At 43.0% G+C, this 24,923-nt stretch overlaps 2 protein-coding genes across 13 annotated transcripts in view; one reads left to right on the top strand and one right to left on the bottom strand.

Moving 5' to 3' along the window:
* The first annotated feature begins 5,461 nt into the window (after positions 1-5,461).
* The window catches only part of dnajc24 (DnaJ (Hsp40) homolog, subfamily C, member 24), a 59,007-nt gene continuing 39,545 nt past the window's right edge, over positions 5,462-24,923 (top strand). For 2 of the 4 annotated variants that reach the window (XM_067994195.1, XM_067994196.1), the window contains exons 1-2: positions 5,627-5,708; positions 7,997-8,134. In XM_067994195.1, coding sequence (XP_067850296.1) covers positions 8,015-8,134 — 120 coding nt within the window. In that variant the 5' untranslated portion in view covers positions 5,627-5,708; positions 7,997-8,014. Of the gene's footprint in view, positions 5,709-7,992; positions 8,135-24,923 lie in introns of all 4 variants that reach the window. The other 2 variants (XM_067994198.1, XM_067994194.1) reach the window with 2 other exon arrangements.
* The window catches only part of immp1l (inner mitochondrial membrane peptidase subunit 1), a 172,437-nt gene continuing 153,845 nt past the window's right edge, over positions 6,332-24,923 (bottom strand). For 7 of the 9 annotated variants that reach the window (XM_067994200.1, XM_067994205.1, XM_067994199.1 and 4 more), the window contains one exon: positions 6,332-11,422. In XM_067994200.1, the coding sequence (XP_067850301.1) occupies positions 11,354-11,422 (69 nt within the window). In that variant the 3' untranslated portion in view covers positions 6,332-11,353. Of the gene's footprint in view, positions 11,423-16,569; positions 16,616-24,923 lie in introns of those variants that run through there. The other 2 variants (XM_067994207.1, XM_067994209.1) reach the window with 2 other exon arrangements.

The following is a 24,923-nucleotide window of genomic DNA, read 5'->3' as shown; positions in this document are numbered from 1 at the left end:
CATCCTCCAAAGAAAGACATGGAAGGAAAAACAGAAGAGAACCACAAGAGTAATGTGCAGTGAAACAAAAACGATAGAGAGCAGATGAGAGAAAGAAAGAGACGAGCAGAAGAATGGACAAAGCAAAAAATAGCAATTTGAAGATGACAGGCAGGTAAAAGAGAGAACATATCCTCTAAATTACCACGAGCAACAGCATAGGAATTCCAATATCTGCAGCAATATTTTAAAAAATCATACATATATACACACTTCCTGTTTAAAAAGCCATACTTCCTATTGCTACATTTTTGCCACACTTTTGTGTCAACTATTTTCATTATAGATTCCTATGTCCACATTTTTAATGGAAACTGCCTGTGCCTATTTCATGTAATTACACCCTCCTGCCAGTGGTAGTGCTGTAACACCTCGGTTTTACATTTTCCTGCTCCTCAGCCTGTACGGTTGAGAAACTCCTATGTTCCAACTATCGACTTGTCTGCTTTCCAAATTGCCTTAAATTTTGCTGTTTAACTACAAATAATAATATGTGCATTTATATAGCACTTTTAATGACCTAGGGATGTCCCAAAACACTTCACAGCCAATGAAGTACAAATAAAAATAATCATAATATAAAATTGGCATTATATGAAAATTGGAATAGAATGTCTGACTTTAAAATGGAGACTGAATTACATCTGCGAGCTCTGGTCCAATTATTCCCCATTCTTTAACTCTGCTTTATCTGAAGACCTGGTCTTGACTCCCCGTGTGCAATGACTGGTATATTTAAAACTCGAATGGACACACTGGGTAGAACTTGACATTGTGCAATAGTATAAAGCGGATTTTATATCTTTCCAGATTTTTATTTCCATTAAAGACATGGAAACTTCAATGGAAATAAGAATCAGGAGAGATGTAAAACAGGCTGCTAACTCGCCATCACCCATTTTACTCTATTGCACAAAGTCAAGATCTAACCCTTTGAGTGTAATATTTATCTGCCGTTTCTGATAAATACTAGTTTTCTATAGTGTTTACTTTGGTCTCCTTTGTCTTTGGCACAAAATGCTTTGGGATCAAACAATCTCTTTAGAACAAAGTTCATCAAATCTAAATTTTGTTTCTTCATCTGTACTTAAATCCTAAACCAGCACATTACTATAAACAACAGGAATGCAATCTATTGGAAATCTCCTGGTGAACTTGGTCACCATGCTTTTCTTCTTTACACCATGGGGTAATTTTGCAAAGCTCTATATTTTGGATTAAGAGCAGCCCTGTCAGATTTAACACAGTATCACAAGCGAGTTCTATGTTGCTCATTCTTTTCAGTGGGACATGTTTAAGCAATACTATCCATGATAATTTGAAAACATAAAATGGTACATACAGATTTTATGGTGTCATCCATTAGAAGCTTATCTTCAGTCATGATTTGCTGGTCCATGCCATTCATGTATAAATTGCTAAAGGTAAATTGTCTGAAACCCAACAAGAACTATGGAGTCAGCTGACATTTGTTTCCTTCTGTGTTTCTGCCTCACGAATTGCAGATAGTACTTGTTCCTTTTGTTCAACTGTAGCCTAGTTTTCAGCAATTTAATTTACATCATATGTATCAGGTCCTTCAGTTCTGTCAAAATAGCTTTCAGTGAATCAAAAAGTTCACATGTGGTATTTATGAATTGTTCTTTCAAAGCTATTCCATCAACTTCTTTCTCTTCATACCTCTTGACCCAAATATTATTATCTGACAGAACATAGTTGGAATGGTGGATGCTGATTTCAATACATGTATTTGTTGCAGACATTCCAAATTGCCAAGCTCCCTATTAATGTTAAGTAGAATATCTGGGACCACTGAATCTCTAATTTTGCTAAACTTGCTACTGAATGTCTGTCATGATGGACCTTCAAATGTTCACTGATGTGGAAAAAACTATCACTGGAATCTACGACGTGATATTCAATATCATAATAGGCAAACACATTCCCTAGGAAAAATTGCATTATATGATGAATTCATTAACTGGTCATTCACGTTGTTACTTGCGTGATCTTACTGTGTGCAAATTGGCTGCCACTCACCTACATAAGAGCAATGACTGCACTTCAAAAGCAGTTTGTGTGAAGTGCTTTGAGACATCTCTGAGTGATAAACTGCTATATATTTAAAAAAATTCTTGATGGCACATTGTGATCCAATAATTAGATCAGTGAGGGTCAATAAATATGGTGATATATAATTTATTTATGAATTATTCAAGGTGAGATGTTGATTCATACTCTGAGGAGCTTGACATTGGAAATGTTTTCTGTATATATCTTAGACCTCATTGTCATTTTCGGTTTTATTGGTCCATTTTCTCATTCAATGGTTTCACAGCAGTTGCTGTAAAGGAACTTTGTTCTGTATGAACTAGAAGCTTATAGTAATCTGCCCTTGCAGACTTGCATGACTCTGAAGATTAACTTGCAGTAATCAGTTTATTGAATTAAATGTAGTTTTGTGCTATGCTGCACACTCCCTTCAAATAAGGAGATATTGCACATGACTGAAGATTTTTTCATGCTACAGCAACTAACATATTTATTTACAATTAAATGGAAATATGAAGCACAAAAGAATTTGGCAAACACTATCGAGCATGATATCAAATAGGTATAATGGGCACCATCCATCATGAGGTAATTATCCTTTCAATAACTTTGCTTGCAGAAATGTAATAGTCTTTTTCTGATTTGTAAAGCAAAGTCCTCATTACTGGCAAGGTGAATTCATTACTATTTACCTTCTTGACCATCTTCATTATTGGTGTGTGATTTGAATAGAAAGGTGATGCATACAATGTAAACTTCATATTACATAGTCCAAATCCCACAACTCATTAACTTGCTGAGCTTAAGCAACCTCCAGTTTTTAACCTTTTGGTGCATCAGAGACACTCATTTCAGGAAAACTCAAATGTTTCCATTCCTGGAAAAAGCAAATAATGACTTTGGTCATGCTTCAAAAACACAAAAGCCACAATCAACAATTCAAATAAATACACAGGTAACTGTTAGTTTGCCAGGTTTCTAGACATGTACATTTACAATGTATAAAATTCTGCTGCTTACAAGATGTGACTATTAGCAATTCATCTGAATTTTATTTTAAACTGGAATGAGCAAGACCCACATATGTATGAGACCTTTTTCTGGAGTGATTTGCAGAATACTCGCCACTAACATACTATGACTGTGCATTCTGTAACTGCCCATTTTTATGGGATCAAAGGAGCTTTTTTCAACTGTAAGTATGATAATGTATCATCAAAAAATGCTGTTTGGTGAATAAGAAATGGCTTGCATTTGTGTAGCTTATTTCATGTTCTCATGACTTGCCAAAGCATTTCACATCCAATAAAACACTTCTTGAACTGCAGTCATTGTTGTAATGTAGGTAAATGTGACAGCCAATCTGTGCACAGAGAGGTAAAAACAGCAATGAGATAAATGACCTGGTATTTTGTTTTGGTGGTGGTGTTGGGTTAGAGAAACAACTGCTGAACACTATATTTGTGTAAGGAATCCTACAACACCAGGAAACAGTCTTGTTAAATCAGGAAGGAGCAGTTAGTCTGATTACAGAGCCTTCAACATCAGGAATGAAGTGGAAATTATTTGAAGAAAAAGAATGAAACTAGTTGCAGGCCCACCAAATCAAAGAATATTTTTTTCAAAAATGAGCGAGAGACTGGACAGGTCTGTGCTAAATGTTCATTATTATGAATATAAAGACTACAATAAAACCACCTCTAATGTTCCATCTAGTTGCAGGTAAATGGTTTGAATAGCTGGGGTTCTGGACTGGATAGCCTGGGGTTTTGAATCCCAGTGTGTTTAGAAATTTCTAAAATACTGGGGACCAGAAATCCTTTTTTTTAATATTAAAGATATTTTTTCCACTTCTGTGTCTTATGGTGCAAACACATTGGTTATTAATGTTTCAAATAAATTTTCATTGGCAAAACAAAATAACTAAAGTAATTCTTTTGCCACAAACCCCAGCTCCTTACTCCCTATTCCATACACTTTACCTCTTGCCCCCATAGCCTACTCCCTACCCCTTATCCCCTACTCATACCCTTTATCTACTGACCACCTTCACAACCTCTCAACCTTGCACCCTATCCTATACCTCCTATCCTTTATACCCACCCCTATTCCATGTCTCATATTTCCAGCCCTCTATACCAAAGCACCAACACCTGCTCCACCCCATTCTTTCTCCAATACACCTTCTCTCTATCCCATATGTCCTTCACCTTACTACATTTCCTATTACTAGCTCCTGCCTACTAATCCATACCCTCTAATCCCAACCCATGTCCCCGAGATCCATACGCCTGTCTCCTATCCCATACCGAACATATGAATTAAGAGTAGGCCATTCGGCCCCTCGAGCCTGCTCTGTCATTTGATAAGATCATGGCTGATCTGATTGTGACCTCAACCCTACTTTCCCGTCTACCTACTATCTACTACCCTCTGTTCTCTGCCCCCTATTTCCTGCCCCTATCTCATACTCACTGTCCCATACCCTCTCCTATCCCATACCATCCGTCCCCATCCCATACCCTCTCTACCCTATCCTGTCCTATACCTCCTGTCCCACGCCCCCTGTTGCCTATCCCAAACACCCATCGCCTTTCATAGAACCATACAGCGCAGGAGGCCATTTGGCCCATCGTGCCGTTGCAAGTTCTTTTAAACAGCTAACCAATTATTCCCAATACCATGCTCTTTCCCCATAGCCCTATCCCATACCACCGGCCCTATCTAATGCCCCCTTGTCCCATACGCTCTCTCCTCTACCCTGAACCCCATCCCCAATCAAATACTGCCTTATCCCACATCCTCCGTCACCCATCTCCTATCTCTATTCCATACCCACTTTCCCTATCACATACCCGTGCCACATCCCAGACCCCCTGTAATATAATCTCAGACCCCCGTACCATGTCCCACAACCCGTGCCATATCCCAGACCCCCTATCCTGTATCTCTGTGCCACATCCTATATCCCCATCCCATATCCCTGTGTCATATCCCATACACCCTGTGCATATCAGCCATCCCATACCCCCTTGTCTCCATCCCCATATCCCTGGTCTCCATCCCCATGTCTCATACCCTCTATCCTCCATGTCCCATACCCTCTAACCCCCATATCCCATTTCCCCCATGTCCCATACCTCGCATCCCCCACACCCTCTATCGCCCAGCTATTAACCCTCTCATGTCTCCTAATCGAACCAGTCGGACTCCTCTCCTTTACAAATATGGTGGGTGGGCTCATCTCCTTTAAAAATATGGCGGATGGGCTCATCTCCTTTACAAATATGGCGGATGTGCGCCTCTCCTTTACAAATATGGCGGGCGGGTTCCTCTCGGGCCAACCGTTCCAATGCGCGCGCCACGCTCAACGTTTTTCTAAAGGGTCCGACGCTTTAAGTTTTCCCTTCCTGCGCCAGTGTTGTCCGAGCGGATCAGTTCCCGGGAGTGTTGGAAGCCTCGCCACCGGGTTCCGATCAGAGTGTAGGTGTCGCGTTAGTCGCCGGCTTTTCCGAGCCTCGAGGCCGTGTCGCAGCATCTGGAGCCCAGGCACGGGAGGCGAAACAAGCGTCAAAGGCCGAGGCGCTGGGGGATGTTTACGAAGTGTCAGGATCACTGTGAGTATCAGGGGAATTCGGATCAAAGCAGGCGGAGAGTGAACAGTGAGCAAAAAATAACACGTAAAGATCAAGTAACAGCTCTTCGTGAAATTAGGCACCGAAATAGGCCGAATCTGCGTTTTGTTGCCTCTGAAATGTCGCACTTTGAAGTGCAGTCACTATTTTTAAGTGGGTAAATGTGGCAGCCATTTTGTGCACAGCAAGATCCCGCAAACAAAAGTTGCGGTCAACGAGCAATTAATCCGTTTGGGGAGGGCACTGGGAGAATTCCCCCTCGCCCCTTCGAATAGTGCCGTGGGATCTTTTACATCTACCCTAGGGGGCAGACGAGGCCTTATCCGAAAGACGGCACCTCCGTCAGTGCAGCACTCCCTCAGCACTGCTCTGAGGAGTCAACCTGGATTAGATCCTCAAATCCTGAAGTGAGATGTGATCCCACAACTTTCTGACTACAAGGCGAGAGTGCTTTTGTAACAAGTGAAACTTTGCATTTAAAATTCTGCATTGCCTGTTTATTTTGTAATGTGTTCTGAATGAATGGTAGGAGTGAATCTCTGCTGTTTGTATCAGAGAGAGAAAACACTAAATCAAACAATTGTAAACAATTTTACAACACCAAGTTATAGTCCAGCAATTTTATTTTAACTTCACAAGCTTTCGGAGGCTTCCTCCTTCCTCAGGTAAATGTTCAGGAGTGGGGTTGACAATTGTTTACAATTGTCAACCCCAGTCCATCACCGGCATCTCCACATCATGACTAAATCTAACAAGATAGCAGTGAAAGGGTTAATTTAGAGACAGGCAATCCTGAAAGGACTGTACCATCATTGAAGTAAGGAGAGATCTGTATTAAAGAGGCCTCCTGGACATGGTACTTAAACAGAAACTCTTGAGCAGCAATATGTTTTGTTGAACTGTTGAAAAAGGAAAGCTGCACGATAGTTTACTATTTCCTTGCGTTTTGGTTTTAAAAATGCACCATTTAACCTGATGGATCAGTCTGCATATTTTGATTTTTATAGTATAGCCAACTGGATGAAATTACTTTGGTGGCAAATAAAAGTTGTTTTAATCACTTTTAATAGCATTATAGAAATAGTCACTAATCTGGATGGAAGCTAACACTCAAATTGCTTAAAAAGTGTGAATGGAGCAGCAAGATTAAACTTCACATTATAAAGGAGAATGGATGGTTCTGGTTCTATTTCCATTGGGACAGATGGAAGTGGCTAACTCCTTGGTTTAGGTGAGCACCAGCTGCTCTGTCTGATTCTGGTCTCTCACCAATGTGCAGAACTCAGTGTTAATACAGAGTGGGTGGGTGCTTTCCTTGGGGCATGTACTAAATTTTAGGTTGCCCTGGCTGCAGAAGTATGTAGAACCTCAGGAAATGTAATATGTGTATCTTGCAAAATAAATGAATGAAGAAGGCCAATGTAACTGAACCTATTTTGACTTCTCTTTACCTTTCAAGATGCAGGTCAGTTGTCTGATTTTATTTTTTTGCTTTAATTTGTTCAGATTGATAGCTGTTGTGATTTTTCAAATGGTGAGTCCTTGATCTCGGCCAGGTCACCAGCTCAAGATGCTGAGCAACGGTCAGAGTTTCCAAGAGTGAATGAAGGATTGAGGTACAGCCTGCTCCTACCTACCCACAGGTGTCAACTGTGGCTCAGTGGGCAGCACTGTCACCTGAGTCAGAGGGTTGTGGGTTCAAGTCCCACTCCAGGGACTTGAGTACAAAATCCTGGATGATACTCCAGTGTAGTACTGAGGGAGTGCTGCCCTGTCGGAGTTGCTATCTTTTAAATGAGACGTTAAACCGAGGCCCCATCTGCCCCCTCAGGTGGATGTAAAAGATCCCATGGCACTCTTTTGAAGGAGAGCAGAGGAGTTCTCCCCAGTGTCCTGGCCAACATTTATCCCTTAACCAACATCACTAAAACAGATTATCTGGTCATTATCCCATTGCTGTTTGTGGGAGGTTGGTGTTGGCAAATTGGCGTTTCCTACATCACAACAGTAACTACGCTGCAAAAAAGTACTGAATTGGCTGTAAAGTGCTTTGGGATACAGTGAAATCATCTTCTGCTCCACTCTATCCCTCCTCCAACTATTGCAGCATTCTGCACAGGTGGAAGTCTTTTCTTTTTCCTTATTATTGCCTATTGTTGTTTTGTTCTGTGTCATTCATTTTAAGTATGTTCATAGTCTGTATGATCAGGCTACAAAATTAAATGCACAGAACCAAAATCAGCCATGTTTGTTCTCTTGCTTAAAACAAGGATCCCAGCAAGACGCATATGACATACAGGATGACATCTGAAAATATTCTTCAAAAGGACTGGTATGAAATTCTGGGTGCATATCCATCAGACAGCCTGCAGGAGCTCAGACAGAATTACCAGAGACTGGTCCTATTGGTAAGTCTTTAATCAAAGGGGATATTTTGTGGGGGGAGGGGGGCTAATATTGAAAAGCAGCATTGCTGCTATTTATTTTTGTAAATAAGCAGGTGAATGGCAGTAGTTGGTTAAGAGAACAGTGGGGCCCATGTAGGTGGGAGCAGTAAACCAGCCGAAGACCGAGAGGAAATTAAAGCCTAAAAATTAATTTTAAAGAAACAGACCCGAAAGACTGATATCAAAGAGAAATAGGCAACAGAGTGAAACTGAAACACAGGAGGAGATCAAATACAAATTAAATAATTAAGTTACTTCTGCACACTCCGTTAGACAAACTGTTATCAGAAAGGAGCCATAGTAACAGCAGATGAAACAGACACTGCGAGGTTGTGCAGCAGAGGAGCGACAGCAAGAAGAATGGATGACCTGGTAAAGGCTGTACAGAAGAAGTAATGTCTGATTTAAACTGATTGTATCAAGATGGATCCTGGACCTGAATAACATTGGCAGCCAAACATGGGTCTGAAAACCTGGAGAGAGAATTGGAGCAACTGAACACTTATCATGGCCCATTGTGTACATTCTGGGAAAGATGTTTATCCCGTTCAGCAGCTGACTTTTTTTTTATTTGTTTGTGTGATGTGGGCGTCGCTGGCGAGGCCAGCATTTATTGCCCATCCCTAATTGCCCTTGAGAAGGTGGTGGTGAGCCACCTTCTTGAACCGCTGCAGTCCGTTTGGTGAAGGTTCTCCCACAGTGCTGTTAGGTCAGGAGTTCCAGGATTTTGACCCGGCGACGATGAAGGAACGGCGATATATTTCCAAGTCGGGATGGTGGGCGGCTTGGAGGGGAACGTGCAGGTGGTGTTGTTCCCATGTGCCTGCTGCCCTTGTCCTTCTACGTGGTAGAGGTCACGGGTTTGGGAGATGCTGTCGAAGAAGCCTTGGCGAGTTGCTGCAGTGCATCCTGTGGATGGTACACACTGCAGCCATGGTGTGCTGGTGGTGAAGGGAGTGAATGGCACCCGATCGACCACCCTAAAAAATAATCAGCAGGCTGTTTTGTCCTGGATGGTGTCAAGCTTCTTGAGTGTTGTTGGAGCTGCACTCATCCAGGCAAGTGGAGAGTATTCCATCACACTTCTGACTTGTGCCTTGTAGATGGTGGAAAGGCTTTGGGGAGTCAGGAGTTGAGTCACTCGCCGCAGAATACCCAGTCTCTGACCTGCTCTTGTAGCCACAGTATTTATGTGGCTGATCCAGTTAAGTTTCTGGTCAATGGTGACTCCCAGGATGTTGATGGTGGGGGATTCGGCGATGGTAATGCCATTGAATATCAAGTGGAGGTGGTTGGACTCTCTCTTGTTGGAGATGGTCATTGCCTGGCACTTGTCTGGTGCGAATGTTACTTGCCACTTATCAGCCCAAGCCTGGATGCATGTGGGCACGGACTGCTTCATTATCTGAGGGGTTGCGAATGGAACTGAACACTGTGCAATCATCAACGAACATCCCCATTTCTGACCTTATGATGGAGAGAAGGTCATTGATGAAGCAGCTGAAGATGGTTGGGCCTAGGACACTGCCCTGAGGAACTCCTGCAGCAATGCCCTGGGGCTGAGATGATTGGCCTCCAACAACCACTACCATCTTGCTTTGCGCTAGGTATGACTCCAGCCACTGGAGAGTTTTCCCCCTGATTCCCATTGACTTCAATTTTTCTAGGGCTCCTTGGTGCCACACTCTGTCAAATGCTGCCTTGATGTCAAGGGCAGTCACTCTCACCTCACCTCTGGAATTCAGCTCTTTTGTCCATGTTTGGACCAAGACTGTAATGAGGTCTGGAGCTGTAATGAGGTCTGGAGCGGAGTGGTCCTGGCGGAACCCAAACTGAGCATCGGTGAGCAGGTTATTGGTGAGTAGATATGTCATAAGAGACAAAGTTCACTTGCTCCTTTCGAAGGTTCAAAAACGTCAATGCTTACTTCTCATCACAAGTTTGGGGACTTGCCTTACGTGTTCTTTTGGATATAACGGTGCTAGTCATTTGTGTAAGAGGTCTGAGTGTCTTAGGTTTAGGAGTGTGATTGTACTTCCCAATAGCATAACCCAGAGGTGTAACAGTAGAATCCCCATGTGATTTGAACTGGACGTTTATGTCTCTCGCATATGTGGTTCTTCAAAAGTGGAATGTGAAAACACTTGATGAGACAGGGCCAGATGCAAATTGACAAGCTGCTTGATTTCGCAGCAAGTGAGCATACAACGCAACAGTTATGATCATATTCACTTCGCTGAGTCAGTATGACTTGTCTTCACAAAATAATGAACACACTGCTTTCCCCACACCAGGGTGTCGTCTTACTTGATTTAAACAAAATAATTCCTAATGACATTTCATGTTTGGCATCAAGGATAGTTCATTTCTGGAGGGTGGGTTTGAAAGTACATATATTTCTCCTGAAGCCAAATTAATGACAAGATTAGTGTTTATGATTGAGATGCTATAACAACTTCTCATTCATTGTAGTCTCTGAGTTTCGATGCAAGTTGCAGTCGAATAGTAACGTGTAGTTATTGGGAGTATTGCAGCTTGTGTGTGGAAGATATGAAATGGAATATCTTTAATAATTAGCCTACAATTTAGGAAGCCGCATCTGGTTACAATAGACTGGGTCGGACTCTCTGATTAATACACTACCGCCTGCCTCCATGGTTGGAACCAAAGTATAACACCATCATAGATAACCCAATCGTGCTGTGTAGGATTATTGTCTGAATGCATTCAAAAATAGCAAAAAGATGCCGGTCACTATTGTATGGTAAGAAATCTTTTGTTTGTTGAATATCTGTAATTGCACAGTTAGATTCGTCGTCTATATAAAATCTATTTTCACAGTGTAACTTGGTAGTAGACAAAATATCTGACAGAATGAATAGAAAAACCATCCATGATCGTATGTAATTTAGCAGCGGTCCAGCATTTGGAAAATACATTTTTAAAGAAAATCAAGTTCTGGAAGTTCCTAGGTTCAGTTCGCAGTTCGTGCCACTGCTGAACAATGATTCACCGCTGCTGGAAAGCTTGTGGCTGTTGGGTGAGAATTCGGTTTGGTTGTGATGCCCTCCATTGTCAAATAATATGAAACTCTCAGTCTGGTACATGTGCAAAAAGGCTACTCGGGCAAGGTGTTGATGGGCTTGCTTATAGTACGGAATGTTGGGTTGTGTTCAGAGTTCACGGAGTGCCTTCATGGTCCCCCTCATTACTGATGCTGAGAGAGCCATCTTGTGCTAGTGGATCCCCCTGTGGGAGAGAACAAGGAGAAAACAGAAACTTGTGTTTAAATATGCAACACAAACAATAAATAGTGAGACAGAGGAGTGAGCATTGAATTTACATTAAGGAAAAATGTTTTTGTTATCACCAGTACTGATTCAGCCAAACCTTGCTTTTTGCTTCAAATGTCTTAATAGGTTTTGTGCAAGGATTGAAGTAATAATAACAACTGCTACTTGCATTTATTTTAGCACTTTTAATGTAGTGAAATGCCCCCAGGGTCTTCAGAGTTGGGTGCCAGACCCAAGTAGGAGGAGGGGTTAGATAGTGATCTGAGGTAGATTTTAAGGACCCCTTTTGAAGTGGGTTTGGTGGGAGAACACATAGTAAGGTAGAATGCAACACCTAAGACCGAGATGGAAAGTGAGGATAAAAGGGCCCTGTGATTGTTCTAACAGGGTGGGTGCAGGTACTGGAAATGGATTGGGCACAGTCGTATGGTCCTGTTGACCATAGCCGAGGAGAAACATCAGCTGAAAGGAGGAGAGTGCAGGATGCAGGCACAGGAAATGGGATGAATGTAGTCAAGGATTGAGGGAAAGGGTCATTTCAGAAGTTCTGTGCAGTAAATAGCTTTGATGTTCATGCTAAATATGATTTATATTGCTGTTGCTTGTAATTTGGCTTTCTGACAGAGTCCAGTCTGGCAATTATCAACACCCTGCCTTTACTGGTAATAGAGTTGTGGTAACTTGATATAGCTCTTGTATGTTTCTCTTAATTGGTGCTCGTGGATATAAAACTTAAGAAGTGGGGCACATTAGGTAACTTAACATGACAAAGCCACACAGCTGTCACAAGGGCACTCCACACCTGGACAGTTTTGGTCTCCTTATCTAAGGAAGGATATACTTGCCTTCGAGGCAGTCCAATGGAGGTTCACAAGATTGATTCCTGGGATAAGAGGGTTGTCCTAAGATGAGAGATTGAGTAAAATGGGCCTATATTCTCTGGAGTTTAGAAGAATGAGAGGTGATCTCATTGAAACATATAAGATTCTGAGGGGGCTTGACAGGGTAGATGCTGAGATGTTGTTTCCCCTGGCTAGAGAGTCTAAAACTAGTGGGCATAGTCACAGGATAAGGGGTCGACGATTTAAGACTGAGGTGAGAAGGAATTTCTTCACTGAGGGTTGTGAATCTTTGGAATTCTCTACCCCAAAGGGCTGCGGATGCTGAATCATTGAGTATATTCAAAGCTGAGATCAATAGATTTTTGGACTCTAAGGGGAATCAAGGGATATGGGTGGGAAAGTGGAGTTTTTTTTATTCGTTCATGGGATGTGGGCATCGCTGGTGTGGTCAGCATTTATTGCTCATCCCTAATTGCCCTTGAGAAGGTGGTGGTGAGCCGCCGACTTGAACCGCTGCAGTCCGTGTGGTGAAGGTTCTCCCACAGTGCTGTTAGGAAGGGAGTTCCAGGATTTTGACTAAGCGACGATGAAGGAATGGCAATATATTTCCAAGTCGGGATGGTGTGTAACTTGGAGGGGAACATGCAGGTGCTGGTGCTGTTGTCCTTCTAGGTGGTGGAGGTCGCGGGTTTGGGAGGTGCTGTCGAAGAAGCCTTGGCGAGTTGCTGCAGTGTATCCTGTGGATGGTACACAGTGTGCCGGTGGTGAAGGGAGTGAATGTTTAGGGTGATGGATGGGGTGCCAATCAAGTGGGCTGCTTTGTCCTGGATGGTGTCAAGCTTCTTGTGTGTTGTTGGAGCTGCACTCATCCAGGCAAGTGGAGAGTATTCCATCACACTCCTGATTTGTGCCTTGTAGATGGTGGAAAGGCTTTGGGGAGTCAGGAGGTGAGTTGCTCACTGCAAATACCCAGCCTATGACCTGCTCTTGTGGCCACAGTATTTATGTGGCTGGTCCAGTTAAGTTTCTGGTCAATGGTGACCCCCAGGATGTTGATGGTGGGGGATTCGGCAATGGTAATGCCATTGAATGTCAAGGGGAGGTGGTTATCACCTGGCACTTGTCTGGCATGACTATTACTTGCCACTTATCAGACCAAACTTGGATGTTGTCCAGGTCTTGCTGCATGCGGGCACAGACTGCTTCATTATCGGAGGGGTTGCGAATGGAACTGAACACTGTGCAATCATCAGCGAACATCCCCATTTCTCACCTTATGTTGGAGGGAGGTCATTGATGAAGCAGCTGTGGATGGTTGGGCCTAGGACACTGCCCTGAAGAACTCCTGCAGCAATGTCCTGCAGCTGAGATGATTGGCCTCCAACAACCACTACCATCTTCCTTTGTGCTAGGTATGACTCCAGCCACTGGAGAGTTTTCCCCCTGATTCCCATTGACTTCAATTTTACTAGGGCTCCTTGGTGCCACACTCGGTCAAATGCTGCCTTGATGTCAAGGCCACTCTCGCTTCACCTCTGGAATCCAGCTCTTATTGTCCATGTTTGGACCAAGGCTGTAATGAGGTCTGGAGCGGAGTGGTCCTGGCGGAACCCAAACTGAGCATCAGTGAGCAGGTTATTGGTGAGTAAGTGCCGCTTGATAGCACTGTCGACGATACCTTCCATCACTTTGCTGCTGATTGAGAGTAGACTGATGGGGCGGTAATTGGCCGGATTGGATTTGTCCTGCTTTTTGTGAAGAGGACATACCTGCGCAATTTTCCACATTGTCGGGTAGATGCCAGTGTTGTAGCTGTACTGGAACAGCTTGGCTAGAGGCACAGCTAGTTCTGGAGTACAAGTCTTCAGCACTACAGCCGGGATGTTGTCGGGGCCATTATCGAATTGGCTGAAGACTGGCTTCTGTGATGGTGGGGATATCGGGAGGAGGCCGAGATGGATCACACACTCGGCACTTCTGGCTGCAAACGCTTCACCCTTGTTTTTTGCACTCACGTGCTGGACTCTGTCATCATTGAGCTTGGGGATGTTTACGGAGCCTCCTCCTCTCGTTAGTTGTTTAATTGTCCACCACCATTCACGACTAGATGTGGCAGGACTGCAGAGCTTTGATCTGATCCTTTGGTTGTGGAATCGCTTAGCTCTGTCTATAGCATGTTGCTTCCCCTGTTTAGCATGCATGTAGTCCTGAGTTGTAGCTTCACCACATTGGCACCTCATTTTGAGGTACGCCTGGTGCTGCTCCTGGCATGCTCTTCTACACTCCTCATTGAACCAGGGTTGATCCCCTGGCTTGATGGTAATGGTAGAGTGAGGAATATGCCAGGCCATGAGGTTAGAGATTGTGCTGGAATAAAATTCTACTGCTGCTGATGGCCCACAGCGCCTCATGGATGCCCAGTTTTGAGTTGCTAGATCTGTTTTGAATCTATCCCATTTAGCACGGTGATAGTGCCACACAACATGTTGGATGACGGAACTTCATCTCCACGAGGACTGTGCGGTGGTCACTCCTACCAATACTGTCATGGATAGATGCATCTGCGACAGGTAGATTGGTGAGGACGAGGTCAAGTTGGTTTCTTCCTCGTGTTGGTTCGCTTACCACCTGCTGCAGGCCCAGTCTGGCAGCTATGTCAATATCCATCACCAAGCCACTCTTGGTGATGGATATTGAAGTCCCCCACCCAGAGTACATTCTGTGCCCTTGCTACCCTCAGTGCTTCCTCCAAGTGGTGCTCAACATGGAGGAGGACTGATTCATCAGCAGGAGGTTTCCTTGCCCATGTTTGACCTGATGCCATGAGATTTCATGCGGTCTGGAGTCTATGTTGAGGACTCCCAGGGCCACTCTCTCCTGACTGTATATCACTGTACCATCACCTCTGGTGGGTCTGTCCTGCAGATGGGACAGGACATATCCAGGGATGGTGATAGAAGAGTCTGGGACGTTGGCTGAAAGGTATGGTTATGTCAGGCTGTTGCTTGACTGGTCTGTGGGACAGCTCTCCCAATTTTGGCACAAGTCCCCAGATGTTAGTGAGGAGGACTGGGCTTGGTTTGCCTTGTCGTGTCCGGTGCCTAGTGGTCCGTCGAGTTTTATTCTTATGACTTTTTTTTAAAGTGAGATTGTACAACTGATTGGCTTGCTAGGCCATTTAAGAATCGCCCACATTGCTGTGGGTCTGGAGTTAGATATAGGCCAGACCGGGTAAGGACAGCAGGTTTCTTTCCCTAGAGGGCATTAGTGAACCAGATGGGTTTTTACGACAATCAGGTAGTTTCATGGCCACCATTACTGATACTAGTGTTTTTTTAATTCCAGGTTTTATTTAATTAATTGAATTTAAATTCCCCAGCTGCTGTGGCGGGATTTGAACTCGTGACTCCGGATTACTAGTCCAGTAACATAACCACTATGCTACCGTACCCTTATTGAGTTGAGGTTGAAGATCAGCCATGATCTTATTGAATGGCGGCGCTGACTCGAGGGGCCGTATGGCCTACACCTGCTCCTATTTCTTATGTTATCTCATGAAACAGATCGTATATTTCTATCGACAGGTATATATCTCTTTCCGAAACAATATGCCTGTGTGCACTTCTTCTGTCACACTTAATTACAGGCAAATTTGTTCTAGACAAATTTCTTGAAGCTGATTATATATTGGCTTATATACAAATTTTTTCCAACAATCTTTTCCTTTTAACAGGAAAGCCAGTCATTGGTAGGAGTTTTCTCTTGCATTACAAATGTGAAACATCAAACATAGTCTGTATCCTGTAACTTCAAAAACAACCATAGCTGTGACACTTTTTATTTAATTGTGGTTCTGACCTGCAGCCTGAAGAGCAATTTGAACATTGACCTCTCCTGCACAATTCCCCTACCAAACAATTAATTTCTACCTCACACTGAGGCTGTACTTACTTAACAACAAGGAGTACTGCTGCAGTGCTAAAGGGTTAAAAACAGCCTTGTCTGAACTGGATAAAGAATTTTGAGGCACAGCTGCCAAGTCATAGCTGCCTGAATAAATCAAACTGTTCCCTCAAGCAGTCATTTCTTTCATAGCTTGCAGTGATGCACTTGCTACCCACATGGGAAATAGTGCAGAAATTATAAAAGGACAAAGTGCTACTTATGAAACCTTGTACCTTAGATCTTGTGGCCTTAAATGGACACTGCTCCACCGTACCAGCAGAATAAGACATTTAGCATTACGTGGTATAACGTTCCCATCCTTGTCTCATCCGACTCACCATGAACAACCCCAAGGGAGCTCACTATAATGTTAAAGATAAAATGGAGGGACTTAAATTGACTTGAAAGACAAGGTGGTTATGTTATTTACCGTTCTGTCTTTTTAGCCCACACCTTCTAATTCTGCTGTTCGTGTTTGTAGTAGACCAGGGTTGCTTGATGTCCCAAAGGGTGAGAGAGTGGGACTGGGCTATTGAAGGAGAGTACTAAGTGGTTGATGCTGGGCCACTGAAGAAGTATGAAAATGTTGCTACAGTAAAATGGGAAGAAAGCTAGATAGAAGATGAAAAAAAAAAAATTTTTACAGGAAAGCAATTTAAAATGATCTGTATAGCAGTTTAAAATGTCTTTTCTGTTGGAGACTTGTGCCACTCAAGAGCTGGGGGCTTGAGCTCATGGAGTTTTCCAGAGTTATGTTTGTCTACTAAAGAAATTGAATAAGATAGCAGACTTTATTTTCTAGCATGTATTTGTGCCTCGAACTCCTAGAATTGTTTTAATTTCTTGTTACAAACATATGAAAATGGACAAGGAAAGACCATCTCATCCATCAAGCCATTCCATCCAGGCAATCAAGCAAACTCCAAGACACCATATTACTTCATATCAATAATCTCAATTAACCCTTGCCTACTATTAATAACTTGAGATGTCCTGCACACTCAGGAATCTGTCCAGCTCCCTTTCGAGAGACTGCAGTGAATCAATACATAACACTTGTTCTATTAGAGGTTGATGACTCTGAAAATAAATATTTCCTAGTAGCTAACCCAACTCTTTGCTTTTGTATTTTATACTTGTACCCTCCCCCCCCCCCCCCATCCCTATCCAGCTCAAATAACCTAGCCAACTGGATAGAGTGTATTCCAGTTTGTAAGCTCCACCCACTCTCTGCAAAGTGGTAGAAAATTATTGACAGCATGAAGCTAGGAAAGTGGGTTTCTTTATTGGAGTAAATTGACTATCAAAAACAATGTGAAGCATAAAGTTTTGAACTTTTTGTGGTGTAATTTTTGACAGTAAAAATATATAAAAATTCTTGAAGTCTCCTGTCTGTTGTTCTGATTTACTAACGCTGTAGCAATTAACAATACCACTTGTTTTTAATTGCTTGAAAGGTGGTGCTGCAACCATTTTTAAAAAAATTACAAGAACATCTGTTGTTCTTTCTTGCTGCAGAGATGGCGCTGCAGCCTCTAAGCCAGTTACAACAAACACAGCTATTTCCTTTCTCTGACCTGAGCACGGCCATGGGAGATTCACTAGTACGTAAAATATATACACTCGAGGGCTATTTATTCAAGCAATTTATGTTAATTCAACAATGTGTTTATTTACTGTTCGAGACAAATTCTTCCAATACTACTCTGGTTTGGTTTTTGCCACCATACACACAGCCCCGGATTTGGGTGTTGCCCTGCGCATTGCTGCATTCTCTCTCTCAACCTGATCAGCAATTACCACTTTGAGTCCATTCCCTACACCACTTTGCTATACAAAAGAATTACGTACCCACGTGGTCCTGAGGCACCCATCTTCCCCACCCCCTCCCATTCCTGAGCTGCCGCCTTCTCCATGTTACATGCAGTGATTTGTTATTTATGCAGTTATTGTGTAGGCTGAGGAGAACACATCTCCCCAAACTTCTTTCCAAATTATTTCAATCACTCTACCCTCCAGCACAGCATTCTCTTGTTCTCTCTTTCCCCAGCAGAGGAAAAAAAAGAACTTGCGTTTATATAGCACCTTTTATAACCTCAGGATGTCCCAAAGTGGTTTACAGTCAATGAAGTACTTTTGAAGTGTAGTCACTGTTGTAATGTAGGAAAATATGGCAGCCAATTTGTGCACAGTATGGTCCTCCAAACAGCAATGAGATAATGACCAGATAATCTGTTTTAGTGATGTTGGTTGAAGGATAAATATTGGCCATGACACTGGGGAGAACTCCCCTGCTCTTCTTAAAAAAAATAATGCCATGGGATCTTTTACATCCACCTGAGAGGATAGGCGGGGCCGCTGTTTAACATCTCATCCAAAGGCTGCACTGCCTCAGAAATGCACTGGAGTGTCAGCCTAGATTTTGTGCTGAAGTCTCTGGAGTGAGACTTGAACCCATGACTTTCTGAATCAGAGGCGAGAGTGCTACCACTACTCGTCTAGTAAAATACTTAAAGAAAGTTCAAGTTGTTGCTGCTCCATATTGTGTATATAAAAGTGCGCAGTCATGTCAGTTTGCGCATTTAAAAAAAACCCTCAGCTTTTTAGAGTGCTTAAGCAAACGTACCAAGCATTGAATAAGTTCACACCTCGTGAGAGCACAATACATAATTTAAATATCTGATCTTGAATGCAGGCAGTATTGTCTGTTGACAGATTAGCAAACTTACAGTATGTGTGTCCGTGTGTTAATTGGCATAAGTACTATAGTAGTTTCTGATTTACAGTGTTTTGTTCAAGCAAATGAGCTAAATGTAAACAGTGTTTAATGATCACAAGATTTGATAAGTAGCTTTCTGCCTTTTAATAATTTTAGACTATTTTCTCTGTGCAGAGTACATACATTACTGCAAGCTATAGAAATTACTGCTAGAGGGCAGAATTCGATTTATTTAGGCAGCTACGGCTGCAGCTGTGCCTCAACCTTCATTCTTACCTAGTTAAGACAAGGCTGTCTTTAACCCTTTTGCAGACTGAAGCAGTGTTTCTGCATCCAAATAAGATTTTAAAATGATCGCATCTTTTGTTTTGTTTAATGGTGTGAATTACATGTCCTACATCACGATACATTCCTTCACTTCTACCTCATGTAACTGAGCATTAAAAATCGACACCATTTTTTTTTCTAATCGTTTAAAGAACTTGCATTTCTAATGTACCTTCTCCAATCTCCCAGACCCTTCACATTCAATGAATTACTGTTGTTCTGTAAGCAAACACAGACATTTTGTAAACAGCAAGGAACCGTGAACACTGATAAGATAAAAAAACAGTTAATCTATTTTTTTTGGTGGTTGAGGGAGGAATGTTGGCCAGGACATGAGGAGAACTCCCTGCTCCTCTTTGAATGGAGCCACGGGATCTTATGCCGTCCACTGAACAAGCAGGCAGGACCGCTGCTTAGCGGGTCATATGAAAGAAAGAACAAACTTGCATTTATATAACTCCTTTCACAACCTTGGGACATCCAAAAGTGCTTCACAGCCAATTAAATAGTTTTGAAGTGTATTCACTGTTATAATGTAGGGAAATACGGCAGCATTCTCCAAGAATTCTGTGTTTGGGTTAGAAAGTAACATTCATACTTCCCAGCTATATCAGGGGAGTTCTGTTCTACAAAAGAGCATTCTGAAACAAGTAGCACAATTGTAAGGAATCTTATAACACCAAGTTATAGTCCAACTGTTTTATTTGAAAATCACAAGCTATCGGAGGCTTTCTCCTTCGTCAGGTGAGCAAGTGTGGGATTCCATGGAAGGTTGCCGCATTTATATTCAGAGAACAATACCTGGTGATTACAGATAATCTTTCCAACTGCCTTGTCAAGGCAATCAAAGTGTTCAGACATAGTAATGTTACCTACAGGACCACCGAATACACAAACGGCCAGAACAAAAAAGACAGACAGAGAGAGAGAGAGAAACATCCGAAAGGAAGAGAAAGACAGAGAGTGACCCGTTGTGTTAAAAACAGATAACTTTTTTTCGCTGGTGGGGTTACGTGTAGCGTGACATGAACCCAAGATCCCGGTTGAGGCCGTCCTCATGGGTGCGGAACTTGGCTATCAATTTCTGTTCGATTTTGCATTGTGTGTCTCGAAGGCCGCCTTGGAGAACGCTTACCCGAAGATCGGTGGCTGAATGTCCCTGACTGCTGAAGTGTTCCCCGACTGGGAGGGAACCCTCCTGTTTGGCGATTGTTGCGCGGTGTCCGTTCATTCGTTGTCGCAGTGTCTGCCTGGTCTCGCCAATGTACCATGCTCCGGGGCATCCTTTCCTGCAACGTATGAGGTAGACAACGTTGGCCGAGTCATAGGAGTATGAACCATGTACCTGGTGGGTGGTGTCCTCTCGTGTGATGGTGGTGTCTGTGTCGATGATCTGGCATGTCTTGCAGAGGTTGCCGTGGCAGGGTTGCGTGGTGTCATGGACGCTGTTCTCCTTAAAGCTGGGTAATTTGCTGCGAACGATGGTTTGTTTGAGGTTGGGTGGCTGTTTGAAGGCGAGTAGTGGAGGTGTGGGGATGGCCATAGCGAGGTGTTCGTCGTCATCGATGACATGTTGAAGGCTGCGGAGAACATGGCGTAGTTTCTCCGCTCCGGGGAAGTACTGGACGATGAAGGGTACTCTGTTGGTTGCGTCCCGTGTTAGTCTTCTGAGGAGGTCTATGCGATTTTTCGCTGTGGCCCGTCGGAACTGTCGATCGACGAGTCGAGCGTCATATCCCGTTCTTACGAGGGCGTCTTTCAGCGTCTGTAGGTGTTCATCGCGTTCCTCCTCGTCTGAGCAGATCCTGTGTATTCGCAGGGCCTGTCCATAGGGGATGGCCTCTTTGACGTGGTTAGGGTGGGAGCTGGAAAAGTGGAGCATCGTGAGGTTGTCCGTGAGCTTGCGGTAGAGTGAGGTGCTGAGGTGCCCGTCTTTGATGGAGATTCGTGTGTACAAGAAAGAAACCGATTCTGAGGAGTAGTCCATGGTGAGCTTGATGGTGGGATGTTATCGTGTAGTCTCTTCAGTGATTCTTCGCCATGGGTCCATAGGAAGAAAATGTCGTTGATGTATCTGGTGTATAGCGTTGGTTGGAGGTCCTGTGCAGTGAAGAAGTCCTGCTCGAACTTGTGCATGAAAATGTTGGCGTATTGGGGTGCGAATTTGGTCCCCATGGCTGTTCCGTGTGTTTGGGTAAAGAACTGGTTGTCGAAGGTGAAGACATTGTGATCCAGGATGAAGCGGATGAGTTGTAGGATGGCGTCTGGGGATTGGCTGTTGTTGGTGTTGAGTACTGATGCTGTTGCAGCGATGCCGTCATCGTGGGGGATACTGGTGTAGAGTACCGAGACGTCCATCGTGGTGAGAAGTGTTCCTGGTTCAACTGTTCCGTGGGTGCTGAGTTTTTGTAGGAAGTCTGTAGTGTCGCGACAGAAGCTGGGGGTTCCCTGTACGATGGGTTTCAGGATGCCCTCGACGTATCCAGAGAGGTTCTCACACAGGGTTCCGTTGCCTGATACGATAGGACGTCCGGGTGTGTTGGCTTTGTGTATCTTTGGGAGGCAGTAGAAGTCTCCCACGCGGGGAGTACGTGGGATGAGAGCGCGTAGGATGCTTTGAAGGTCTGGATCGAAGGTCTTGATCAGTTTGTTGAGCTGGTGGGTGTGTTCCTTGGTCGGATCTGTGGGTAACCGTCTGTAGTGTTGTCCAGTTGTCGGTGTGCTTCTTTGCAATAGTCCGTTCTGTTCTGTATGACGATGGCTCCTCCTTTGTCCGCTGGTTTGATGACGATGTTGCGGTTGGTCTTGAGAGCGTCGATGGCGTTGCGTTGTGCTCGGGTGACGTTCTGGACTGTCTTTCTCTGTCTTTCTCTTCCTTTCGGATGTTTCCCTCTCTCTCTGTCTGTCTTTTTTGTTCTGGCCGTTTGTGTATTCGGTGGTCCTGTAGGTAACATCACTCTGTCTGAACACTTTGATTGCCTTGGAAAGATTATCTGTACTCACCAGGTATTGTTCTCTGAATATAAATGCGGCAACCTTCCATGGAATCCCACACTTGCTCACCTGATGAAGGAGAAAGCCTCCGAAAGCTTGTGATTTTCAAATATAACAGTTGGAACTATAAACTGGTGTTGTAAGATTCCTTACATTTGTCAACCCCAGTCCATCACCGGCATCTCCACATCAAGTAGCACAATGCTAGACATCATTGGTAGCAGTTGCCAATCTTTTTGAAGTGAATGGACAGTTAATCTGATCGGTTATTTAACTCTTTATAAAATGCTCTACAAGTACCAAGTTTCCTTGCAACTTTCCAGATCTGTGTTTTTTTAGACTGTAACAAGATTGAAAATGAAAACACTAATTTGCTAGGCCAAGACTGGAATATAATTAAAATAGAAATGCAACTGTTCTGATGGAGCAATGAAGACATTCCAGTATTCATGGTCAATATCTAGTACTCTGTTAGCGCACAAAGAAAGCAACTGGAGTGGGCTTTTCACAAACCGCTTACATTGGTTGTAAGGATATGGTAATACTTGAATTCTATCAAATTTGTTCCATACTGATGTTTTTTTTGTCAATAACTAGTCACTGTAATTTTTTGGAATGTGAGATATTGCAACTAGAGGAGCTGTAGCAAATGCCCTTATTAATTGCAGTATTTCAATAAACTAGAAAGAACCGTCGTCCTAAAGAAAATAACCATTCATTGAAAATTATTGCTATAATCTTGGAGGAAATGAGGAGGGAGGTGGTCAGACAAAATAGCCATCATGTCTTTAATTATTGGTAATTAGAATGGTGACTGAAGGGGAGGGCTCAAAGTATGGATCAATCTAAATGAATAATAAAGAAGCTTCACCGTCTTTTTAAAAACTACTTTTCCTTCACAGTACAATGATACAAGCCCATTTTGTCTTTGGGTATAAGGATCCAGGAGTGCTTTCTGCTTTCCACAGGCATTAGGTGGCAGTAGTGTGATATTGTTAGATTCTGTATCGTCTCCAGTTTCTGCCTTTCCAGTCTTGGTAAAATGTCATCATCCGGGTGAACCAAGAATATAATTTATTAACCACCTTGGATTAGGAATGAAAGAAACCGCCTACTATAGTTGCTGTGCATGCCAAATACTATTATATGCCCCCTTCTGATGCTGGTTACAGGCTCTGATCAGTTGGTGGCTTGTTTCATGATTATCTTGGCATTTCTTTGTGTTTTGAAATGAACTGTGCATGACAGCAGTTTAATTCTGGTGTAGAGAGGTTATCAATGTATAAAGACATTTTATCACCAGATCTAAACTCTGAGAGGATATCCTTGGGCTTCAGAGTCTACATCAGTGCAATGACAGTACATTAAGTTGTGCTTTAAAAGGACACCCTGCTCTTGATTTTAATGTAAGACTACAGCCTCCTGTTGAAAATTAAGACACACTATAAGGGTTGGATAGCATAAGGCAAGTAGTTATTGAAATGAGCTTTAAAAATGCCAAAATAAACTTTAAACCAAATTAATAACCATACCATAAAGCTGTTTTTTTCCTTCTAATTTTTATCTAACTGTTTTAGGTCCCACCATGTTTCACACTAATCTGCTTCTATCATTATTGCTCTTAAGCTAACTACTAGAAGATGAGAGAATGGCCTGAAGGTGAGCTCCAATTTCCTTTCTTTCTTCCCTCCCTGTGGAGAAGTGCATGGATTTCTCTCCTCTCTTTCTCACCCTCCCAAAAAGAAATACCACAGCATACTGAGATTAGGAACTCCCTGTGTGGGCAATTCTGACAAGTTTTACTATTGTACTGGCAGCATGTCAGTTTTGAAGTGGTTATCGTGACTTGTATTGAGGGCAAGTGCCAACTTTTAAAGCTGGAACGTAACATTAAATTAAACAACTAGTTTAGTCAGCTCGATATCTGACATGGGTGGAACCCATCACCATGATTGAGTGTCTCCAAAATAAACTGTTGTGAAAGCAGTGGGTAAGTATACTTACCATTTGCTTGATTATGGAGTGCAAACCCCTTTTCCCCCCTCCCCAATAGGTGGAACACACCATGCAGTCGAGAGAGCTTGTGTTCAGATTGGTCAGAGGTGAGGCATAGGATCCCTAAAGCGTGTGTGAGATAATGTTGGAGTTTAACTGGCAACAGCCACATAGCTTACAAGCACAGAGCTGGAATTTGATTGCCTTTGGGGGTTGGAAAGGAATTTCCCAAAGTTTATTTTTCCTAAATTGGCCTAAGGTCCTTTTTTTGCCTTTTTGCCTCTTCTAGGAGATTACAAGGCCGAAGGGATGGTTGGGACTGATGGTATGCAGAAGTTACACTATGACAGTATAAGACAGGCTCGATGGACCAGCTGCATTACCTGTATGTTTGTATGAATTGTAAAGGAGAACTGTTTGAACATGTTTTGTAAGCCATGAATTTAACCTGCATTGGAACTGTCATTCAAGAGCAGTAAGAAAGACCAGAGCTTCTTTATCCCCTTAACATGGCTCTGAAGAACTGTGCCCAAGCCAAAATTGGTATTCACTATAACCTCTTGGTACCAAAATTAGGGACAGATACTGTTTATAGATTCCAATCAGTGCTTTCAAGTTCTTTCCTATCTACGACA

Source organism: Heptranchias perlo, chromosome 12, assembly GCF_035084215.1.
Source record: "Heptranchias perlo isolate sHepPer1 chromosome 12, sHepPer1.hap1, whole genome shotgun sequence".
Taxonomy (NCBI): domain Eukaryota; kingdom Metazoa; phylum Chordata; class Chondrichthyes; order Hexanchiformes; family Hexanchidae; genus Heptranchias; species Heptranchias perlo.
Note: the sequence above shows the minus strand (reverse complement) of the source record. Positions and strands in the feature narration are given on the sequence as shown.